At 37.9% G+C, this 24,932-nt stretch overlaps 1 protein-coding gene across 15 annotated transcripts in view; it reads right to left on the minus strand.

Moving 5' to 3' along the window:
- The window catches only part of DPF3 (double PHD fingers 3), a 242,016-nt gene that overhangs the window by 23,804 nt on the left and 193,280 nt on the right, over nt 1–24,932 (minus strand). For 10 of the 15 annotated variants that reach the window (XR_009630587.2, XR_009630590.2, XR_009630589.2 and 7 more), the window contains exons 8-11: nt 13,883–14,014; nt 10,822–12,112; nt 4,897–4,956; nt 4,298–4,347 (exon numbers count right to left, since the gene is read on the minus strand). Coding sequence is in view for 2 of the 15 variants with exons in the window: in XM_060761448.2 (XP_060617431.2) it covers nt 13,883–14,014 (132 nt within the window). In the remaining 13 variants the exon portion in view is untranslated. The remainder of the gene's footprint in view (nt 1–4,297; nt 4,348–4,896; nt 4,957–10,821; nt 12,113–13,882; nt 14,015–24,932) is intronic. The other 5 variants (XR_009630592.2, XR_010908976.1, XR_010908977.1 and 2 more) reach the window with 4 other exon arrangements.

Raw genomic sequence — 24,932 nt, forward strand, 5'->3', positions numbered from 1 at the left:
AGCTCTCTGCTGTCCAAAAGTGACATTGGCATTGGAAGATTTAAGCCGGGTCACAATATTTGAGTGACAGTCCTATTCTTTTATTAAAACAAAAAAAAGAGGGGGCAGGCCAGAGCAGATTTTTAGGGAACACAAGTGGTTGTAGGAGAGAGCAAATATTGCTCCTCCTCTCAATTCTGCAAACAAAAATCGCTTCCTGGAGCAGAAGTATCCATCTGGATCCTGCTCTTGATCTGTGCTTTATGCAGTGGGCACCAACTGAGCTCTTAATCATCTCGGGAGTGGAAAGAACAAAATCAAGAAGCACATAATTGAAATACTGCAAGTAGCATTACTGTACAAACAAGACTAATTTAACATGACTTCAAAGATCTGACTTTACCTAATACCAATTTAGATGTACAACACACATTTTGTATTCTGACTATTCCAATATATATATAGAAAATAAAGAGTAATGTTTTATTTGAAGACATTAATCTATGCTGTCACATGTAATTTTTTATATTGAGGAATAACTGATTTCATTTTTAATATATATATATTCTGGATGGGGTTTCAACACACAAACTGGAAATGGCTATGCAAAAATGAAAAACATGATCATCTTATGGAAGAGAACAGGAAGATCCTATTGATACCTAGCAGAGCAATTAACTTAAAATTTAGTGTACATGATAAGCAACATTTAAATTTAATCTATCAAAAAAGGGTTAGGTTTATAGTAACTTTATCTCAACATATTGTCCTGATTAATAATATATTAAAGGAAGGTACAACTTACAATTTTATATGCTGTTTTACATTTTATTACATATGTAAGATGTTTATTTTATATGCAACAATACGGTCTTAAATCAAATTGCTAATCTCACCTGAAAACCCATTGAATACCCAACAACTGAATGAGAAATCAACACTTGTGTAAATCGTATTAATGCTATAGTTCTACTATTGCTAGGGCATCTAGCTGCTTTTTTGCAAGATAAAAATTACCTACCTATACAGATATTTTTAATGATAGTTTTACTCTTATAATGTCCTTATAGTCTTAGTAATATTACTTAGCAGCATCTTCCTGCAGAAGTTATTGGTTTCAGTCAATGGTATCTCCATGTTGAGATTTTCAGAAAGCAGTTCTGAGAGAACCTTAGTCTTGTCAGTAAATTAAATTAGACCAGAGATGGGAAAACTATGGCTCTCCAGATGGTATTGCACTCATACAGCATAGCCAATGGCCGTGGGCAGTGAGATTTATAGGTCAATATTCATATGGTCACATGTTCTACACTCCTGGATTAGACAGCAAATTACATGGATAAAGGTTAGGCTCTGTGTAAGATAGTTTTATATATGCTGTTGCCTTCTCAGAGGTCACAGTAACAGGGGAATGATTTTACAGTAGTAACACTGAAAAACAAAAAATGGTATACAGTATGACCCCCACCCCCTATCCACAGATTCAATATCCACGGTTTCACTTACCCATGATCCAAAGAATATTTCCTGATGGAAGCATTGCAGGCCTCTGTAGGTCCTCCAGTGTGATTCCATAATATGCTTCCAGCTCAAGTATAGTCAAAATTAGGGGGTTTTTTTATTATCCACAGCTTTGGGTATCAACAGGGGGTCCTTTGTAACTTATCCTCCATAGATAGGGGAGGGTCATACTGTACTCAATTTCATGCTCCATTTTAAAATTCTTGTTTAAAAATCACTAAGAAACCAAATTAAAAAATTCCAGATGGAAAAAGATAACAAAAAGAAGTAGAGAAGGAAGTTTTATTTTCAGCATGGAGAACAGCATTGTAAACAATGAGGACTTTAAAAACTATGTACAGCAATTGCAGTTTTACAAATTTTTCTTTAAAAAAAACCTTGGGTAAAGAAATATTTACAGAGAAGTAAACAGGAGATGTCTTAGAAGTAGATTGTATGTGGACACAAAATACAAATGAGTACAATTTGCTGAAGTTCAATATGGATGTTCTTTCTTTTTAGCTAACTCAATTTTTTCTTTAAAATGTTAGTGTAATTGTAGCCAGCAGATTCCAGCTGATATTGACTGAAGTAACTTTCTACAGTTCTGAAGCATCCCCAATTGGTGACATGGATAGGTGAGGGTACAGGGTCCACTTCTGATGCCACCCATCACTGATTTTAGCAATGTACTGGGGCAATGTAATGTACTGCGGTTTTAGCTCTTCAGATTTATTTGAGTACACAATGCAGATTTCATTTAATTCATTTCACTTAATATGGATCTTTTCTGGCCTAAGCAATGTTCTAATACCCATCATCCCTGAGACAGCAACTAGATTCAGAATTTGCAGGGCTGCTTCTATGCCATTGTAATATATTTCAAGGTGATGTCAAGTTCCCAGGTTTGCAAGCTGGGTAGAACCTATTACATCTCCCTCGATGGACTGTCACCTTGTTGTGGTGAGGGGGCTAATTACATGTCATACCCCAACATATGAAGAACCAGAGTGCCCAGCTGGCAACCCAACTCTAGAATCCCCAACTGAGAGATTCTTCATCATATTAAGAACCAGAGTCCCCAGTTGACAACCCAAATCTAGAATCCCAAGAGACAAAGAAAGCAGCTAGGACTATAAGAGGAAACAGTTCAGGGTTTGACCTCACCAGATGATGGGATTTCTGCATTAGAGCATGAGGCAGAGCAACTTCTAACTCCCAGGGAATAGCAGCCTGTAAAGAAAAGTGCAAGGCTACAGTAGAGGGGTTGTTTCTGTTGAGAATATCTGCTATCAGCCTCTTGATCAGCTACAGAATCTGGCAGCATCTGTGTAAGAACTGCTATTTATGGTAGAAAGACTGATGAAGAGACATGACCTAGAACTTTCTTGACAGCTTGCTTTCTAGAAATTCTTACTCTGTTGGCTATCCTCTCTCAACCCTCCCCCGCTTCCCGGATTTGATTAACAACCTTGTAAAACTTGACCTGTTATGAATCAGCTCTGCCTTATGTAGGCCCCTTCTACACTTATATCCCAGGACCTGATCCCAGGTTATCCGCTAAGAGTCTTGACTGTCAGATAATCTGGGATCGGATCCTGGGATATAGGGCTATATAGAAAAGGGCCTACTTTGTTTGGCAGCATCCTGTGTTGTTGACCATGGCTCAGCTTCCTGGACATTCTTGATCTGCTCTAGGCTTCCCTGTGCCTGTCTCTGTGGTCTGGGCTTCCTACTAGAACCAGAAACTATGACTCCTAGAATCCCATAGTCAGCAATCATACTGACTGTTGATTATGGGAGCTGTAGTTATAGTATTATCTATCAGCAGAGTTATGTATTGCTCACCGAAATTCAAAAGAGAAGCTTTCAGTTGTAAATTCTAAAAAATGATCTTGTGTCACCTTTAATCTACTCATTCATTTGTGTGCTTAATGACTAAGCACTCAAATGAATACTTACTAGGAAGTAGATTTTATTAACTCCCTGAAACTTACTTCTGACTAAATTAATATGCACAGAATCGTACTGAATGGTACATTTTCAAGACACAGCTGTCCCCTTCATACAAAAAACTTTTTGACACTATCTGGTGAACATAAATTCCTGGAAAAGTTAAAAGAGAACGGGTTGTCCAAATAACTTTCCATAGGAATGAATCTGTGTCCATTGAATCTGGCATTTTGCTCAAAACATATTAGGGTACATTGTTCTAGCACACTCCAAAAGGAACATTTTAAAAGTCATCCCAAAAGCACTAGTTGTCACATTGCCACATGTAGAACCCCAGAAATTACAACAGAGAAACTACGTAAGACTAGCTCCCATTGGATGTATTCTACTACTTCTGGAAAATAAAGGTTAATTTTTAATGTCCCCAGCTGTTCCCAAATAGTATTTCAAATGCCTCTTCCAACAATTTTGGGAATGCAGATTTATTGCCAAATATATTGTCCTAGTTACCCAAGTCCAGATTTCTTGTATTTTGTTAGTTATCTTTATTTGCAAGCAGGTGTTGGCATGAATTATTCACTCAATAAGGTAACTTTGCAGGCAACAGAACATCTTTCCTTTTAAAAAGTACCAGGCTTCAGTGGTGTTATTGCTAAGAAATGGCAATGCCTAAGCTTCCTCTTACTTTATACTCTTGGTAGAACACTCTTTAAACTCTTGTGACAACAACCATCAAGAATCCAGCATGATTCTTCAGAATAATTTGTTTGTTTGTTTAAAATGTGTTTTTGCTTATTCTAATACATTCACACACAAAACATTAGCAGACATTCAGGAAAATGAGCCAGAGCAACTTTGAACTTACCACATCCGCTTTGAAAAAATAAAAACACCCAGCATGTGTACGAATGGCATCTTTAAAGTAAGAGAGAGCAGAGTTTAATCTTTATTTTCATAAATTAAAAAAAAGCCTTCTCCTGAAAGCAAATAACCTATATCTTACATTAAACACTGTTGAAAAAGTCCCTTCTTCACAAAGAAATTATTTTAAATCTTTCTTGAAGCAAAATGAATTTTAAACAAACGTAACTGTGCAACATCAGCCCTACTTTTCTCTTTTAAATACTGAAATAAATAAAATAACCTGTTCTATTTTTGTTGAGATTTTCTGAAATTTCTTTGTCATTTTCAGTCATTTCTATTGTCAATCAGTTCCAGTTTGAGCTGGTCTTATATATACAAACGTACACACTAGCTCACACAACACTTGAAGAAAAAGATTGTTTGTTTGTTTTTTAAAACGTAAGGATTCTCTTTGTATTGCACAAGCCTAGGGAAACCCCAAGACTTCTCTGAGCAAGTGCCAGCAGGCATTCCCCAGTCCAGGCTCCTGTGTGGGAGGAGACACAGGTTGAGAAAGGATCAGGCAAGGAGAGGAGATCAAAGCATCCTGGCAAATCTTACTTGGCTTCTTCCATAGTTTTCCTGATGGATTCAGAATTCAAGTGAGCACAGGATCATCATCTATAGAAGGAAGGGCAAAGAAAGGGAACACTAAAAACAAACCCTCAAACAATAATAGTAGTAATAACAACTAGTAGTAGCAGTACTCTCCCCACATAGCAGCAACACATGTTTCAGAAAAAATGGCCTTCAACTGCGCAGAAAGAAATAAAAATGTAAAACGTCAACAATTTCATTCTTGTCTGCAAGAACGAATACTTCAACCATTTTCGCCTTACCGTAGATATTCATGTATAAGTCTATAAATTTGAATCAAAAAATCGACCTAAAACCTCTGGGTTGACTTATCCACAAATCAATGTATGTACTGTAAGTACTAAATTCCTATTTTTAAAAGGAGGCATTTGCTTCCCTGAGTGGAGAGGCAAAAGGTGAGAATGTAGCCTGCTCTGGGAGAACTTAAAAGAAGCACCAACCCCATTAACTCTCTCCACCATGGTTTTGCTTCTGACATTTTTGAATGCCTCGGTAGGAAATTGCCAACTGTGGTGGCTAGCAGTAGCTGGTTCTATGGCACTGGTCTTTTTTTCCTCTCTGCGGAATGAACCTTCACTTATCTACAGATCATTAAAAATTCATAATTTCGGCCTCAAACCTTACCTTTACACATGTATGAGGCTGACTTATGCACAAATATATACTGTACATTAAGAAAGCTATCATAAACTGCACAGTTCTAAAAGACTATTTGCTGTTTAGGAATTACTCTATAAAAATGCATGTGATTTTCTACATAGAAATATGGGGGCTGTTTTGCACAGAAAATAACTTTTTTGTGGAGAAATGTTATTGTCTGCACAGAAAACACAATTTTCTGCACAGTAAATGTCTGCTATGGAGCAAATTTGTTATTTTCTGTTTATAAAATATAGTTTTCTCCTTTTGAAACTCATCGTCTTTGCAGAAAGATCTTTTTTGTATAGAAAATGTGTTTTCTATGCAAAAACACACACATGCCTTTTCCACACAAAAGGTAATAAACAGCAAAATGTTCACTCATCTAGGATTAGCTTAATCAAAGTTTCCTAATGTTGAAGAAAGTTATTTTTTCATTGAATAATATTTTTGAATTTTATTTCCATCCCTGGTGGGAAGGCCATTGTCATAAATATGGAAAAGCTAAGTTAGAGCCAGTTTAAATAATTATTATAAGTAGCTTCTAAATACTATCTATCTATCTATCTATCCATTATGTTAAAATAGTAGATCTGTTCAGTATTTTATGGGCTTCAACATTTTTTAACTGTGAAAAAATCCCATCCTCAAGCCTTAGACTGAACTAGAGTTAACCAAGAGTTGGTCTGGATCTTGATTTGTGTTACTGCTCCAGTTTAAAATAGTATCCAAGCCTTTATACTACGCATGTTCATCAGGGGCAATCTATCTCTTAAAAATGTGTAATTCATTATGGTAACAGATTCCAAATCAGTAATATTCATTCTGTTATGACATGTCTAACTCCTAAGAATTTACTAATAGCAATTTATTTCTAGGTGTACACCGAAGATACAATAAACATGTGAACATGCATGGATGGGCACAGGTTTGGGACTATCTCCTGTTTCTTAAATGATTGCATAAAAGAGTGAATTTCTACGAATGCATCTTGAGATGCCACTGTGCTCCTGGGGTGAGGAAAACCTTTTTCTGCTGAAATTCACCTTCTGTCTAACTACTGAAAAAAGGAACAGGAACCCTGCTCTATACTGCATCTAGTAACCTTCTAGAAACAGAGATGAAGCTCAAACTCCACACTTCACTACAACAAAAAGTTTTGCTAAAGTTCAAGATAACGTAGACTCCAACTAAGCAGCACTATGTAGCAACAAAACTCAACATTCTAAACCGTATATGGCAATGATAGCTGTCTGATTTAATGCTGGAACCCAATGAAATAGTTGCAGTTTATTCTTTACCCAAACCATCTGCTGCAGGATTACACTGACACACTAACACCTCAGCCTATGAGCTATTAAAAATAGATATAAATTACAACCTCTCACAACAGTACACCACCACCTTGAATGTACGCACACTTCACAACTGATACATTTTCAGAAAGGACACATTAACTCCTGAAAAGGAGAAGATCAGGCAAAGATGTGCCCCAGCTAAATTCTAGTATTTATACAAAGGACAAACAAGTGATAGATAAATGGGTCCATACAAGAAAATGTTGCACAGTGTGCAGTGCTTCTATCCAAGCTTCTACCTTCTTTGCTCAAGCTCTCCTCCTCCTTTATTCTTCTGCATTTTTTCCAACAGAGAGCTAGCATTCTGAGGCATGTGGAAAGAGGGTAGAAGTTTACTGTGGAAGCACATTATCATCAGTCTTTACTTGGACTGTGATTCCCAGATTGCTCCAGCCTTCTAGATGTAACTTCCAGCTGTGGTCACCATTTGCTACTGTGGTTTGGGCTGCTGGGAACTGCAGTCCAAGACTTATCTGGAGTATTAATTATTCCCACTTCAATACAGAACATAAACACTGAACCTTTAGGATTGTGGGACTAGTTTTACCTAGTACTAGCTGTACCAGCCATGTGTTGTTGTGGCCAACCTTCCCTTCCTCTTTCTCTCCTTCCTTCCTTATTTTTCTTTTCCTCCCTCTCTCTCTCTCTCTCTCGCTCTTTCTTTCCTTTCCTTTCCTTGGTTCCATCCTTCCTTCTCTCTTCCTTTCCTTCCTTCTCTTTCTTTTTCTCTCCTTCTTTCCTCTCCTTCCTTCCCTCTCATTTTCTTTCCCTCCTTCTCTTTTTTCATTCCTTCTCTCCTTCCTTCTCTACTTTTATTTCTTTACTTACTTCCTTCTCTGCTTCCTTTCTTCCTTCCCTCTTTCTTTCTTTTCCTCTTTCCCTCCCTCCTTCTCTCCTTCCTTCCTTCCCCCTCACTTTCCCTCATTCATTCCTTCCCTCTAGAAATAGGCCAAAAAAGAGTTGGGGGTTGAAGTCAGTGCTTGAGAGAGATGCATCCCTGCTCTCCACAGAGCAAGGGCCCCATGGTTAGTGCCCCTACATTGCCCTCAGGTCTCCTTGCCATTCCTTCCAACTGCCGTCGTCACCGAGGGCTGCAAGCTTCTGATGTGACTGTAGCACAGGAATTAGCAAAGGAGTGCTGGGGTGGTTGTTTGTTTTCTTCTCCCTTATGCGGGGGGGGGGGGGGGGTGTTATTTTTGCACATGCGCTGTATTCTCATTTAGCTTTTTTTGGTGTTTTTAAGTCTTTTCCACTGCTTTTGGGGGGGGATTATGAGTGATGGACACTCGTTGGTCTGTTAGGGGTGTCGTGTCCATATTTGGTGTCAATTCGTCCAGTAGTTTTTGAGTTATGTTAATCCCACAAATAAACATTACATTTTTATTTATATAGATGTAGCTTGCTTGACCATATGCTAGGCCGAGGGCTGTGTTTTGAGAATTGTCTGCTCAACCACAAGGATTCAAAAGCTCCTTTAAATGATCTCATACCATTTGCAAAACATCATGATCAATGTAAAATTCTATGGATACTACAAACATGACAAAATGTTTTAAATTCCAAGTGTAAGGTCAGTGATGCCAAGAGAAAACATCAGAGTATTTTGTAACTTTGCCTTCTTCCTCTTAAACCACAAGCTATCACAGTTTAAAATTTCCATCTAGACTGGATTGATTCTATCTCCCTCCCTCAGAACATAGCACTCTAACATGAAAAGAAATATTTTATTGCATGCAGTAAAAGCTTCAACTAAAATATTGTTGTGATATTTTCATAACAATTATGATTGGTGTGTGAAGAGCAGAGCAGGATTTCTCATATAAGTTTGGTATGACTATTAGTTCATATGAGATCCAAATAGTCACAGGACTGATATTACAGTGTACTTATATCTAGTTCAAATTTTGTACTGCAGATTTTGTTTTCGTTGCTGCCTTTCAGAATGATGAAGAGAATTTGCCAGAACAGACTATGACAGCAGGCACAGAAGGCCTTTATCACAGATGGTATCCCTTGCACAGGCTGTGCTGATCAACTATCTGATCTGCTTCGGGCATTAGCAGGGATGATTTGCCATATCTGTGGAACTACAGTCATGGGCTGAAAAATGGCAAATTTTGAGCAACTGCTAACATTGAGTTACAGGTTAACAAGTAGGAAAGGAAGAAGGTTAAAAAAACTCAAGTAAAACAAAATGTGTCTGGTACATAGAAATTGCAGAGAACCTCATTTAAAATTGTTTCAAATTTTTGAGATTTATAGTCACAGGAATGAAAATTGAGTGTTTTCAGACATTCTGCTTTTATCATGTCAAAATCTTATCAGAAAAATGTGGCATTCAGAGTAATACTCATCTGCCATTAACTTTCATGGCATGTCAGGAAGTGTTCCTGTGACAGAAATTCATTTTTCTGAGAAAATAAGACAGTATATTCCCTTGGCCTGTAACCAAGCACTGGGGAGAGCACTATAACCAAGCACTGGGGGGAGGGTTGCCAGATTTAAAACTAGAGACTGCACATGTACCTTTAATGGTTGTGTAGAACAAGGATTTGATAGGTGCTGTTATTTACACAACTAAGTAACAGGCAACAGCTCCTGAAATTCCCTATTCTGTGCAACCCCTTAATTGTAAAAGCTGGTTTGGAAAAGCAACCATGAAAGAACTAGACAAGATCCTCAAGTATAAAGACACATTTTAAAATACTGAAGTCAGAATTACCCAGGCATACTTCTATGTATGCATCATGATAGCTGGACAGCAAAAATGCCAACAAGCAGAGTATCAACTCATCTGAAATGTGGCAATGATATAATAATAATATGGGCTGCTAAAAAGACAAATGAATAGATCTTCGATTGCATAAACCTGAACTCTCACTAGATGTGAAGATGACTAATCTGAGACTGCTATACCTTAGACATATATTGAAAGACCATGACTCATTGGAGAAAGACAATAATGCAAGGTAAAGGGGAAGGCAATAGAAAAAGAGGGAGACCCCACTAAAGATGGGCTGGTTCTATTAAAGAAGTAAATGCCCTGAGTCTGGAATACCTAAGATACTAAGTAATAACATCCTAAAGGCACCAGATCCTGTCTGATCTTGGAAGCTTAACAATATCAACTTTGATTAGTACATGAATGGGAGACCACCAAAGGATACCAGGAGCTGTATTTCAGAGAAAGGAACTGGCAAAGCCACATATGAGTATTCTTCCTTAAGAAAACTATGAAATTAATGGAGTCAGCATAAGTCAACAGACAACTTCACACATACCATTAGAATACACACCTTCTATGGTCAGGCACAACAAACACTGGAAACAATAATGAACATGAAAATGAAAGGTTACACAGACTCAGAAGCACATGTACACATCCCTAAACACACAGCTATTAACCTCATGAATCTACCGCCAGAAGAGGCCAAGGCCGTACTTAACCCAGTAGCTCTACAATAGTATGGACCAGAACTAGTTATGTCCCCAACATATATATGCCAAATTAGTCTACAAAAGATCTAATATTATTGTACCCATACCAGTGCCCATCCATATTTGTTTTCCTTGATTTCTTAAACCATAATAATCCCTGACATCTTGATAGACAGTTCCTTTTCCTTCTCTTTCCCCAGTCATACACACATATATGTTCTTACTTTTTGAAGGAGAACTTAGTTCAAAAAACTATACATTTAGTTTCAATGTGGGATCTTAACTATAAACATAGCAACCAATGGTTGACATAATACATCATAGTTAATAATCAAGACAATGTTAACCCTAATTAAATTCTATACTCTCTATCAAAGAAGTAAGAGTAGGTTGACACAACCTCAAACCACAGTTTCCCCCCGAAGTATCATATATGCACCATTTTGGAACATACCTTATAATCCTGCTGCTCAACTCCATGTTGCTGGAATAGCAAATGAGAGAGAGAGATTCTGTCTTCTCTGCTCCCTTCTGAAGAATACTGAGTATTGCTTTGGTATATTTCAAGAGGAGCTATCAAAAATAAGACTAAATGGGTTTCTGTTTTATTTTCAAAACGTAAAACAAAAGAAACATGAGGTATTTTTTCCTTTTAATTTCTTTCAAGATTCACATCCTTTGATCTTTGCAGAATCTGTGACTATATTCCATCCATTTGCTTGGGGAAATTATTTTCCACAATGTAGAAGGTGAAGAAGAAAGTGGAGAAGAAAAACAACGAGGCAGTGTCTGTTAAAAAGATGCCAAGGTGAGAAACATGAGGAATTCTTGAAGGAGTACAAATGTGTCCCAAGAAAGGAGGCAGGGATTTTTTTTTGTTTTACCATCTTTCTGGATTTTCCTTGCCTTTTTCCCCCAAATGGTTAAAAGTGAAGATGCCAAAAGTACAGAGGGGGGAGTCACAAAATCCAGTGTGCAAACTTTTCACAGTGCCAAAGTCACACTGGCAAGTGTTTCAGTTTCCTTTTGATCTGGAATAATCCATTCAATAGCTGTTTCATAATCCATACCATAGCTGTACTTACAGCACTTTCTGTACAATTAGATTATCAAGTAGACATCATTGCTTTTTTTCTTAATTTCAAAAGTCTTTTATCTATTAATATATAGAATATATAAATAAATACTTTAAAACACATTTTTAGGTAGGGTCCTGGTGTCCAACCCTTTTGAATTTTCATTTTTGATATTGGGCTAATATATATTAAAAGTTGAACAAATTAGCTCTTTTCTATTTATTATTTACCTTTTCTTTAAAAAAAATGACACCCACATTTTGGGTTTGCAAAGAGAAGAAAGGAGGGAGAATTATGAAAACAAAGTAGCCAATTTTTTCCCAAAAAAGAAGTTTTTTTACATTATTAGATGGTTGTGCTTTCAGTGTACACACTCAAAGGTAAAAATAGGTCTAAATTTGAAAAAATGCAATAGCAACAATAAGAGTAAAAGTAGCAAAAGGGGCAGGAAGTCACTCTTAGAGCTTGTGTGTGATGAGCCATTTTAGCAGCTGCCCTTTTTCTTTGCAGGCGTGGAGCTGCTGCTCTGGTTTGAAACAGGCTCTTCTGAATCATCCTCATCAAAGCCATGAAAAGTTGAGGTGTCGCTTTCAGAGGTGGAACCGAACAAGTCCTCCGTAGTGTGAGTTGCAGCTGCTTCTTCTTTCCTGCTTTTTCTTCCCAAATGAGCTGACATGTATGATGAATATATCAGCACATGGGTTAAGCAATAGGCATCACAATTTTATTTCATCATCATCATCACCATCACCACTATTATTGTTATTAAACCATCCAGACTAAAAAGACAATCTCAGTCTAGGTATATGTATAAATCTGAAGTGGGTCAAGTCAATAATACAGATCAGTGGAACAGGAAGGGGGATGATAAGGGAAGTATGAACTGAACTGCAAGCGTTAAAAAATGACACCACCACAGATGCCCATAAACTAAGGCAGCAAAAGGGTTAATACTGTTTTCCTCTCTTTAAAACACACAAAAACCATTTTGTGATTGTTTTGAGCAGCTTTAAAAGATTTCATACTGTGTATAATAGTGAAAATCCATTAACAGTACATAGTACAATGTTTCGCCTTCATTTTGGCATCAAATGTCCTAAATTTGCTACTTGAGCATAATAACCCATTTTGTGTATTTTTTTTTCAAAAAGAAAAAAAACAACCCCAAATTTCTCCTCCTGATCTCTTTCAGCACCTGTTCACCTAAGTGGTGAGGTTCCTTTGCAAAACAAGATGAAGAAAAAACTTCCATACTAACAAACAAATAAGTGCACATTTTATTCTTCAATAAACTCTCTTTTTTAAAAAAACAAAAGTCACATTAATGTAATCACTTCAGGTAAATGCAAACATTTGAAAGCATTTCATTCAGTTAAAGGTAGAGAGACAAAGATAAAACATTCCAATGTTATATATAACTTCTGTCAGAGGTTTCAAGATATTATATAGTATTGGATTTATCCCCTGAAGAGTGACTCCCCTCACTGTTTGTTGCCAGTAATTCCAGTTAACATGGGTTCAAATAAGTAAAAGAATGGCTACAGAGGAAATATGTTCTCATAGAATGAAATCAAATCATTTTGCAAAGAAGAAATATAAATATAACAAATTTATACTTAAATATGAAGATTTTATTGGATGCACACACAGAATAATCAAGATGTTGGCATTGCTTTTTCTGCCATATATGGGAAATTTCTTCTGTGTGCAAAATATCTAAGGTTTAAGTGAGAATCAAGATTGTTGTGATTGCATCCATAATGCTGTGTACAGCCTCAGAGATTGGTCTTATAACTATGGTTTTAAAAAATTAAATTAAATTGCAGTTGCTTTGCAAAAGATTCAATTTACTAGAATATGTTGTGAACATTGGCATAGGAGTTCTGCTTACACGAGAGTTGAGACCTTAGCTGTCTCTCTGTAGAGGGAAAGCCATGTCAAACTATTCCAGCAAAAACAATGATGAGCCTTTTTAAAAAGAATCAATTTATTGTGGCATATGTCTTTGTGGACTAGAACCTACTCCAACAGATAGATGAAGAGGTTTCCTCTGTTGCTGTTGTTGTGTGTGTACACACAATCAGACATGGGCAAGTGGGAAAGACTATAAATTAGATGTATACAATGGATATACCTATCATCCAAGTTGCACAAATTTCAGTAGAACTTTTGGAATTATATGAAGACTGAAACTCTCCCTCAGTACTATCCAGGTTCAAATCAAATACATCTACTTTTACATACCATTTTTATTTACTAATTATATGTTTCAGTATTAGCCCATTATGTGCATCCAAATTATGTAGGAATGCATTTGTCTAACCAATCCTGACCACACAAAACAAAATGATCAAGCATATGCATATTCTTCATATGCATGGGAAGAAGGAGCCATGTATGTTCTTTACACATAGAAAGTTGCAATATGGCATCACCTACCAGAGCGCCCACAATCTGAACATGAAACAAGTTCCTCTGGCCGTCCACTCTTTTTGTTCATATTGGATCCACCAAGACAGAAGTCACAGTAGTTATTGGAAATGATGGCCCCATCTGGTCCTTTCTGGGCTGCTGGCAAATATATATATATATATACATATTTAAGGAAGAGATATACAGATTTACTTCTCAAGTATTGCACTTGCAAAAGAAGTGCTCAAGAATAAAAGGAAGTAAAGAGTGTTACTATTTTAAAAGTGAATTAAAAACACTATTTTTATGTAAGAAGACACCTTTCCGGAAATCTCTAGTTCCTTCAATGCAATCTAATGGCCAAGTTCCAGTGGGGATTGTGCTAGAGGACCTACAAATACTTAGATAAGCACTCCCTCTCAGAATTTCTAGATCCTCCAGTCCAACTCTATGGTCGGCTTCTGCCAGGGATTAATCATGGAGTCATGCTGGATCACAGAGAGATTCCTAGAATGAACATTCTAATCAAACCCACAAAAGTGAAGCCTGCCTATATGGAGGCCCAATTCTATAGTTCATCTTTCTCCCAAATGGCACTCAAAACAGCTTACAGTAGAAGTTTAAAGCTGATGGTATGTACATAATGAGGAATCTTGGAGAAGGGACATAATTCATTGATGTTTGAAATTCACCTTATACACATAGCCTGAAGATAATTTTAGACAACACCTTTAGTAATTGTGTGCATGAAACAAAGTTTGTGTAAACCAAACCATTCTAAAGCAAAGAATGGCCACCCAGTTGAACAGTTTCAGATTTGGATATATTTTGGATTTCAGAACTCTAAGTAAGTGCAAGTTATATGCAAGTTTGTCTATCAAAATCATTTATTTGTTTTAACCCTCAGCATTCTTGGGTTACTTTAATCTAACATGGCCATTGTTTTTACAGTGTTAAATATGTTGAATTTAATATTTTAATCTTATTATTTCTTTAATGAGGTTTAACTTTTGTGTTATCTATTGTTTCACCAATATTTTTGTTTGAGTTTAAATAACAAATCCTTAAACACATAAATATAGATTGCAACTCTTTAGAAGATATCAATACTTCAAATCAAGAACAGTAAAAACAACAAGATTCAACTTCAGAATTCCTGAACATTTATTCTTTGATGTTAAAGCATGCTGATTTCATTTATAATCATATTTCAGAGGTATTCATAAAAATGCCTTCTACACTTAAATGTACCTGCTTGTCCCATTGCAATTTCTTGCACGTACCTTAAGCTGTTCTTACAGATGAATGACACAGGACTCTTCTATATTCCCTCCTTCCATCAGACAACCTCACACACAGTTTCCAATCACACCGAATAATTATATGCAAGTTTGTCCTTTTTCATGAATGCTGAACATGTGTCCACCAATGGCCACATCAGCATTATGAGAAATAGTCTGTCCTCCATTGCTTTTTTGAATTTTCAGACAGGGCTTTATCTATACTGAGTTTTTTGCAATGAAGGTTCTTATAAGGAATTTCGGATTCTACATACTCAAAAGCATAAACGCCTACATCCTCTGTAGCATGGTTCCTCTGAATTAAAACAAGGCCTTCCAGGTGTTGTTAGCTTTTAACTTTCAGCTTTCCTCAGTACTGCCTGTACTATCTACACTGCTATATCATCCAGATTATCAAAGAAGATAGTCCACATTATCTGCTTTGAACTGGACTACATGAGTCTACACTACCATATAATCAAATTCAAAGAAGATCTGGATTTTATATCACGGTGTAGAAGGGACCTAAGACTGCCAAGAGCTGAAATCAACAATACCTGAAGGTCCACATGATTTCAACCTGAATTATACCTTTGCGTAAGCAGCTGTACAACAAATCATGCAGCCAGTTGCCCAAGCAGAGTTGTGCCATGACTCTGCAAAACCACTTGTACAATAAAAACTATACTAGATACTCCTCCCCAGGATTATGGAAAATCTACAAATCTGATGCAATGGAACATGCACTAAGACTAGGGCACAATTTGATACAAGCCAAAGCTATTAGGAATTATGTTTGCAATGGAAGGTGAGAGTCTGAAACCCACTCCTTTCCTACTTTTTCTGTTCTATTTCTTCCAACAGTAGCCCATATTGATAATGAAGATTGGGGTGCCTGTATGATGCAAAATGTTACTCCCATATCATTTTGCACTTTTCTTACGCTCAATAGCCTGTTTCTTATACTACTAAACAAGTTCAGTGATTCATACACAGTTCCTGAAGAATCCCTCTTCTGCCAGCTGGAACTGCTCAATAAACAAGCAAGCTTTATCCTGGTTTTGTACTGGGGTCAGTTTGCCCTAATAGCTCACAAATATAAAGCAGAGCTTTCCCCCAGATCCTTCTTTCTGCCACCATATCTCCTTTTCCCTAGTACAAGTGCCAGCTTTGCAGCTAAATCCCTAGCTGAATATAAAATGCTCACACAAATGTAGCGACAATTGCTACTGGTTTAAACCGATATTATATTGAACTCTAAATGAAGTTTTGCAGTTCTACTCTGAAAAATGTTGCCCATTTGTCAATCAAGATCTGAAATATTTTACTATTCATGGTAGGTGGAGATAGTACACTTTGGCTTGCAAATAAAAATGAAGGTGGTAAAGCTCTTCAGGTATTCTCAAATGCTGTTAAACTATGAAGGATGATATTGTAATAGAATGGGGAGCATGAAGTCCCATTTACTTCCAAAATGATCCCGTATCTGTGGGACCAGTATCCGCAGTTTCATTTATTTATGAGGGACATGGAAAGAACCTCCTCGAAGACTGAGAAAATACAGTGGGGCGTCCCCTGGGCAAGATTTCTTGTAAATGACTAATCTTTCCAACCCAAAAGTATTGCTTTACAACATTCTGTGCAATGCTTTTGACACAAAATTAATAAAAAATATTTATGTATTTTATTACATAAATAAAGGATGTGGAACAATGGATCCACATTACAGAAAAGCAGACTCCACCTGAACATTAGGAAGAACTTCCTAATTGTGAGAGCTGTTCAGCGAATTCTCTGTCCCAGAATGTGGTGGGGGCTCCTTCTTTGGAGGCTTTTAACCATGGGCTGGATGACCATCTGTCAGGGTTGTTTTGAATGTGATTTTCCTACTTCTTGGAAGGGGGTTGGACTGGATGGCCCATGAGGTCTTTTCCAACTCAAGGATTCTATTATTGTATAAAAGCATTATCTTATACAGGCTCCCTAATAAATTATATCCCTAACTTATAGCAGTGGGACAAGAATGTGCAAAAAGGAATGTATATCAAACAATTCTAAGTTATCCAGTGTTATTTGGCCAGAAGTCATTCATTTCAAAAGGTTTTTGCAATGTCCAGGATATAGGGATCATAAAGTATTAATTCAGTGCCCCCAGTGGCACAGTGGAGGCAGTACTGAAGACCAACAGGTCGCAGGTTCAAATCTAGAGAGAGTGTGGATGAGCTCCCTCTGTGAGTTCCAGCTCCTCATGCAGGGACATGAGAGAAGCCTCCTACAAGAATAGTAAAACATTAAAAAAAACTGGGCATCCCATGGGCAATGTCCTTGCAGACAGCCAATTCTCTCACACCAGAAGCGACTTACAGTTTCTCAAGTTTCTCCTGACACAAAAAAAGATAAATTCAGTGCCTTTTACTATAAGGAAATAGGGCTTTTCATGCCAGCACTCTAGGCCAAAATGCAGGATTATTTTAGATTTTGAAATTTCGGATTAGAAATGCTCAACTGGCACCTTATTTTTCCTTCATGCCATCCAAAAAAAAAACAAAAACATTCACATGCTTTAAACCTCAGTATTCTCGAGCCACATTTAAGTACATAGTGATTGTTTACTGTGTTCTGAATGCCTATTCAAGACTTTTCAATGTAATGTCTTGATTTAATTGTTTATTTAATGGGTTTTGACTTTTGTATTCTATTATTGTGTCACGTATATTTTTGTTTGAACTTAAATCTCAAGTCCAAACAGAGTAAGCAAGCAGCCCTGGCGTTTCGCGATGAAGAAAATGCAAAACAAGACTCCTTTGTTGGACGCCTGGGCCAAGAGCTTCCCTGTCCTCTCTACCATGAGCCCTCGTCGCTCCAGTTCAAATCTCTGCGCAGTCTTTGGCTTTGCCATTTCCACATCTTTCCGGCCTTCATCCCTCGGAGGGATGGCTGACATACAATCTGAACCTATAGGGTAAATGGCACTGAGCCGCTCTCGGCCTTTTCTATGGCTGACAGAGCTCATCTCTCCACAGGTCTGACACGTTTCCATGACAACCAGAATCCCAGGCTCCGGCTGCCTCTGGCCTTGCCACCTGTTATTACTCCATCTCTCAAGTGTAAAGAACTGATTTGCAGCCTCTCCTCTTTTTCCCCCCTCGCTCCGAAGCAAGTTTCCAAAGGGGTAGAGGGAATCAAGAAATGGAGATTTTTTTTTTTAAAGAAATACACTCAATGAACAAATAGGACAGGAAGAGCCAAGTACAAACAGCTGACGGAAGACATGCTCCTGGAAGTACCTTGCGCTAATAGAATGAGAGATTGAATCTCTGCTGGAGATGAGTCCACCTCCGGCTGGCTTATTCCCAACCTTTAATGAGAAAGCGAGGAAGGCATCGGGGATGGGTTTCAAAGGGAATGGCTCATTGCACAGACCAGCACGTTTTATTTTATCTTGTTTTTTGCATGCAGGACGGCAGAGTGGACAGAAGCAAAACACAGGAGACTGAATAAATCTGTCGGAGAGCTGAAGAAAGTCCAGACATTTCATATTCATTCAGAAGAGTGTTAATTCTTCCAACATCTATCTAAACCACCCCCCTTCCCCACTTGTGTTTCTCAACTGTTGTTTTTAATATGGCGGCTAAAGGGGCCAGTCATTAGAAGCGTCCCGACACAATCATCTTGGAAATTACTGCAATTATCACTACTGCTGCAGCTGATTTGGATCACTTCTATTCTCTTACTCAAATATTCCTCTCTCCAACTGGGATGAGAATCACACTCTGCATTTCTTGGAAATTACACCATCCTGTTGGACCAGGCATGGGCCAACTTTGGCCCTCCAGGTGTTTTGGACTTCAACTCCCATAATTTCTAACAGCCTCAGGCCCCTTCCTTTATTATTATCTACTTGGCAGAATAACAGCAAGCCATTTTTTAAAAAAATCTAATTATCACAGGGACAGAGAGTGAGATGAAATCTCCTGAACATGGGCACAGACAGCAAAACAAACACCACAAAGGGGTGTTAAGCCTTTTCTGTGCGATCCAAAGCTTATATATATATAATATGTATTTATATACCTATAAATAGTAAAGGTAAAGGTTTTCCCCTGACATTAAGTCCAGTCGTGTCCGACTCTGGGGGTTGGTGCTCATCTCCATTTCTAAGCAAAAGAGCCGGTGTTGTCTGTAGACATCTACAAAGTCATGTGGCCAGCATGACTTCATGGAGTGCCGTTACCTTCCCGCTGGAGTGGTACCTATTGATCTACTCACATTTGCACGTTTTCAAACTGCTAGATTGGCTGAAGTTGGAGTTGACAGTGGGAGCTCACCCTGCTCCCCGAATTCGAACCTGCAATCCTTCGGTCAACAAGTTCACCTATAAATATATACCTATAATATATACCTATAAAGCCCTATACAGCTCCGGCCCAGCTTACTTGTCCAAATGTATCTCCCTCTACGTTCCGCCTCGTAGTTTAAGATCCACCAGGGAGGCCCTGCTCTCTGTGCCACCAGCCTCACAAACGTGTCTGGTGGAGACGAGGACCAGGGCCTTCTCGGTGGTGACCCCCCACTTGTGGAACTCATTCCCCAGCGAGATTAGATTCTTTCTTTAGGAAAAAACTGAAAACGTAGTTGTGGAACCAGTCCTTTGGCTAGCAGACATAATGGCACTTTGGACACTGAACTGGACCATATGATTGTTATAATAATGGAAACGGCTTTATGATTGTATAACTAATGTTATGTTTTTAATCTATTGTATATTTATGGTTTTTATATTGTTGTTCATTGTGATATTGTGGCATCGAATTGCTGCCAATGTTAGCCGCTCTGAGTCCCCCCTCAGGGGTTGAGAAGGGCGGGGTAGAAATGTTGTAAATAAAAAAATAAATAAAATCTTTGACTGGAGTTACACTTTACAAAATGTACCTGTTCTGACTTACATAGAAATTTGACTTAAGAACAAACCTACCGAACTTATCTTGTTCGTAACTTGGGGACCGCCTTTGTATAGTTTTATTTTCTTGTTACAATTGGTTGTATTAGCTGGGTTCTCTTTTAATCTATGTTAAAATTAATTTTGGGTCCCAATTTAGGATGGATGGATATACAGAAAAATAGAATATATAGATAGTACATCAGGAAAAGATTGCCTAGCATAGGTTTGCCATACTTTCTACTTGCAGGAAGTTTTATCTCACCAGCAATGTGAAATGATACAATGTATTCTTCCATATCAAAATAATAACTTCAATCACATTGTAACACATGGATCAAATAGATAATATATTTATCAGGCCACAGAAGATCCAAAACAATTGAAATATGAACACATACCTAGCTTGGACCTTCATCAGTTATAATACTGGAGCTTCTACATTAAATGCTGGAGGTTTAGATTATAGTAGCAGGCTCTACTCTCAACCAGACATATTAATTAAGCTCTAAACTTAAATTGAAGGAGAGAACTATGTTAGTGGAGATAATAATATATCATTCTCATGAACCCCTATAAATAATGGACATAACCTGATGTGGCTATTCTACTGGCTCAGTACATATTAGTTCACTGACATCTGCAGCATGTTGTGTTACATCATTCACAAATAGTGAGAGGCCTAAAATTATGCATTTTCAAACTGCACAAATCTTGTTATCATACTGCAAATCCCTCAGATTAAATATTTATTATTATTTACTGCATTTTCACCCTGAAGGGGACTTGGAGTGTCTTCTAGTTTGGCAATAATTCAATGCCGCATAACAATATAATAGCAAATAAGTATACAACACATTAAACATTAAAATCATAAAAGCAAACCATATAAATACATTTAAATAACTGATTTAAAATCATAGCCTCTAATTTCGCAGTCATTGCCCAAGCCAATTTATTTTATTAACTTTGTGATTGTTTATTGTACTGTGGTTGTGCTACTTCCCAAACACTTGTTTCCATAACCAAATTTTGACTTTCTTCCTGAAGAACAGGAGGGAATAAGCCAATCAAATATCACTGGCAAGGGAGTTTCATAGCCAAGGGGCCACCACTGAGAAGGCCCTGTTCTTCGTCCCTACCAGTTGCACCTGCGAAGGGGGTGGGGCCGAAGACAGGGCCTCCCCAGATCTTCAAGTCCACATTAGTTCATAGAAGGAGCTATGTTTGGAGAGGTAAGCTGGGTCAGAACTGTTTAGGACTTTATAAGCTAAAGCCAGCACTTTGAATTGTGCTCAGTAACAGATTAGCAGCCCGTAGAGCTGACATATCAGTGGGTTGCATGTTCCCTGTATGTCATTCCAGTGAGCAATTTGGCTGCCACTCATTGTACTACTTGAAGCTTCCAAACAGTCTTCAAATGCAGTCTCACTTACAGCGTGTTGCAGTAGTCTATTTGAGATGTAACAAGAGTGTGAAAAACCGTGGCCAAGTTTAGCTCTCAAAACTATCCCATCATCCTGCAGTTTTTATAAAAGCAGTAGTTAATCTCATTTGTATAGCCAGGGTAGCTTTATGTGTTAACCTCAAGAAACTGTGGTTTTTCTCTCAAGTGTTTAAAATGAAAGTTAGGCTGACTAATTGAAATTTTTATCCTGAGATATTTGTCTGTATGTCTGTATGTATTTATAATATCTTGACATCCCCTGAATAAAAGTAGTAAAGGATAAAAAAAAGCATGTAAATAAACCATGATCTTTCTAGATATTCAGTAAATTGCATTGCAGTGAATTTATTGAAGGAAGGCTACCAGGGATGAGAGGACGGTTATATTCATATATATATATATACCTCATGCCACTGACCATGTGAAAAATATGACTAAAGGAAAGCAAGATAGCTCCCTCATCAGATATTCCAAATAGATGCTACTTGGACAAAAGCACCAATAGATGCTCACCAATTGAGAACTGTCCTTTTATTCATTTATTCCTCTATACTATCCTGCTTGTATAAAATTTAACAGGGTAATGATTTGTCAAAGGAGTATTTGAATAGAAAGTAAACTTAGCTTGGGAACTCAGTAGGATCAGTGCTTCAATTTTGTTACCTCTGGATTCTAGAGAGTTTTGTATATAGAACTAGCATCTGCTGATCTCTCCAGTGTGAAAGTTCTACACTACACAATATCCCCTGCTTTAAATTAACCAAAGTATCTACAACATTGATCCCAGTAGGCTTTATGTTTCCTCTCCAAAACACTAGAGATGGAGCTGCATTACTTGTATTTTGCTATTCGTTTTCCAGTCTTTTCATACTGAGCACCCATTTCTCTCTAGTAGATCTGAAGACTTGCTTGCTTGCCTTTAACAGATAAAGGAGAAACGGAACTAAGAAACAAGTAGGGAAAAACAACCACAGTTGCCTTTTTTCAAATTAAATTACGACATTTATTATTCAGTATCCAACATCTAGGGTAAAATGAGGCAACTCTCTCCCTTAGCATGCTGGTCTGATTTGAACTTTATCATTTGGATTATTTCTAATGTAAAATATATATATCAACTCTGAGTTTTTCTATATTAGTCTTGGAGATATCATACAGCTCAGTATAATTTGCACAATCAGATTCTGCACATTGTCTGGAATTGATAGATCCTTGGAGTTGTAGTAGCATTAGCAGTGCAGTGACACTATGGCAAAATTGAATATAACTACTGTAGAGTCTCACTTATCCAACTTTCGCTCATCCAACATTCTACATTATCCAACGCAGTCTGCCTTCTGCCCAGATCCACAGCTGTTTCAATACATTGCAGTGTTTTGGTGCTAAATTCATAAATACAGTTATTACTACAAAACATTACCGTGTATTGAACTGCTTTTTCTGTCAGTTTGTTGTAAAACATGATGTTTTGGTGCTTAATTTGCAAAATCATAACATAATTTGACATTTCATAGGCTTTTCCTTAATCCCTCCTTATTATTCAACATTTTCACTTACCCAACCTTCTGCCGGCCCTTTTATGTTGGATAAGCAAGACTCTACTGTATATATTAATTAATATAAGACTTTTAAATGTTGTAGATATATTGTTCTTACTGTTGCTTCTTGGTCCTTGTACAGATTCCTCAGGAGAGAGACAAGGTGGCTTGGTATGCCCATCCCACTAAGAACTTGCCACAATTTATTATGATCCACACAGTCAAAGGCTTTAGAATAGTCAATGAAGCAGAAGTAGATGTTTTTCTGAAACTCCCTGCTTTTCTCCATTATCCAGCGGATATTTGCAATTTGGTCTCTCGTTCCTCTACCTTTTCTAAACCCAGCTTGAACATCTGGCAACTCTCGCTCCATGTATTGCTGGAGTCTTCCTTGCAGGATCTTGAGCATTACCTTACTGGCATGAGAAATAAGGGCCACTGTACGGAAGTTTGAGCAGTCTTTCGCATTTCCCTTTTTTGGTATGGGGATATAAGTTGATTTTTTCCAGTCTGATGGCCATTCTTGTGTTTTCCATATTTGCTGGCAAATGGAATGCATCACCTTGACAGCATCATCTTTTAAGATTTTAAACAGTTCAGCTGGGATCCCGTCGTCTCCTGCTGCCTTGTTGTTAGCAATGCTTCTTAAGGCCCATTCAACCTCACTCCTCAGGATGTCTGGTTCTAATTCATTCACCACACCGTCAAAACTATCCTCAATATTATTATCCTTCCTATACAGATCTTCTGTATAGTCGCGCCACCTTCTCTTGATCTCTTCAGCTTCTGTTAGGTCCCTGCCATCTTTGTTTCTTATCATGCCAATTTTTGCCTGAAATTTACCTCCAATGTTTCTAATTTTCTGGAAGAGGTCTCTTGTCCTTCCTATTCTGTTGTCTTCTTCCACTTCCATGCATTGCTTATTTAAAAATAGTTCCTTATCTCTTCTGGCTAACCTCTGGAATTGCGCATTTAACTGGGCATATCTCCCCTTATCCCTGTTTCCTTTTGCTTTCCTCCTTTCTTGGGCTACTTCCAGTGTCTCAGCAGACAACCATTTTGCCTTCTTGGTTTTCTTTTTCTTTGGGACGTACTTTGTTTGAAGCAACAGTAAGAACTGACCACGGAACAACAGACTGGTTCAAGATTGGGAAAGGCGTACGGCAAGGCTGCATCCTCTCACCCAACCTTTTTAACTTGTATGCAGAACACATCATGCGATGTGCGGGGCTTAATGAATGCAAAGCTGGGGTGAAAATTGCTGGAAGAAACATTAACAACCTCAGATATGCAGATGACACCACTCTGATGGCCGAAAGCGAGGAGGAGCTGAGGAGCCTTCTAATCAAGGTGAAAGAAGAAAGCGCAAAAGCTGGGTTGCAGCTAAACGTCAAAAAAACCAAGATTATGGCAACAAGAATGATTGACAACTGGAAAATAGAGGGAGAAACCGTGGAGGCCGTGACAGACTTTGTATTTCTAGGTGCAAAGATTACTGCAGATGCAGACTGTGGCCAGGAAATCAGAAGACGCTTACTTCTTGGGAGGAGAGCAATGTCCAGTCTCGATAAAATAGTAAAGAGTAGAGACATCAGACTGGCAACAAAGATCCGCCTAGTCAAAGCCATGGTATTCCCTGTAGTCACCTACGGATGTGAGAGCTGGACCTTAGGGAAGGCTGAGCGAAGGAAGATCGATGCTTTTGAGCTGTGGTGCTGGAGGAAAGTGCTGAGAGTGCCTTGGACTGCGAGAAGATCCAACCAGTCCATCCTCCAGGAAATAAAGCCCGACTGCTCACTGGAGGGAAAGATACTAGAGACAAAGTTGAAGTACTTTGGCCACATCATGAGGAGACAGGAAAGCCTAGAGAAGA

Source organism: Anolis sagrei, chromosome 1 (assembly GCF_037176765.1).
Source record: "Anolis sagrei isolate rAnoSag1 chromosome 1, rAnoSag1.mat, whole genome shotgun sequence".
NCBI lineage: Eukaryota > Metazoa > Chordata > Lepidosauria > Squamata > Dactyloidae > Anolis > Anolis sagrei.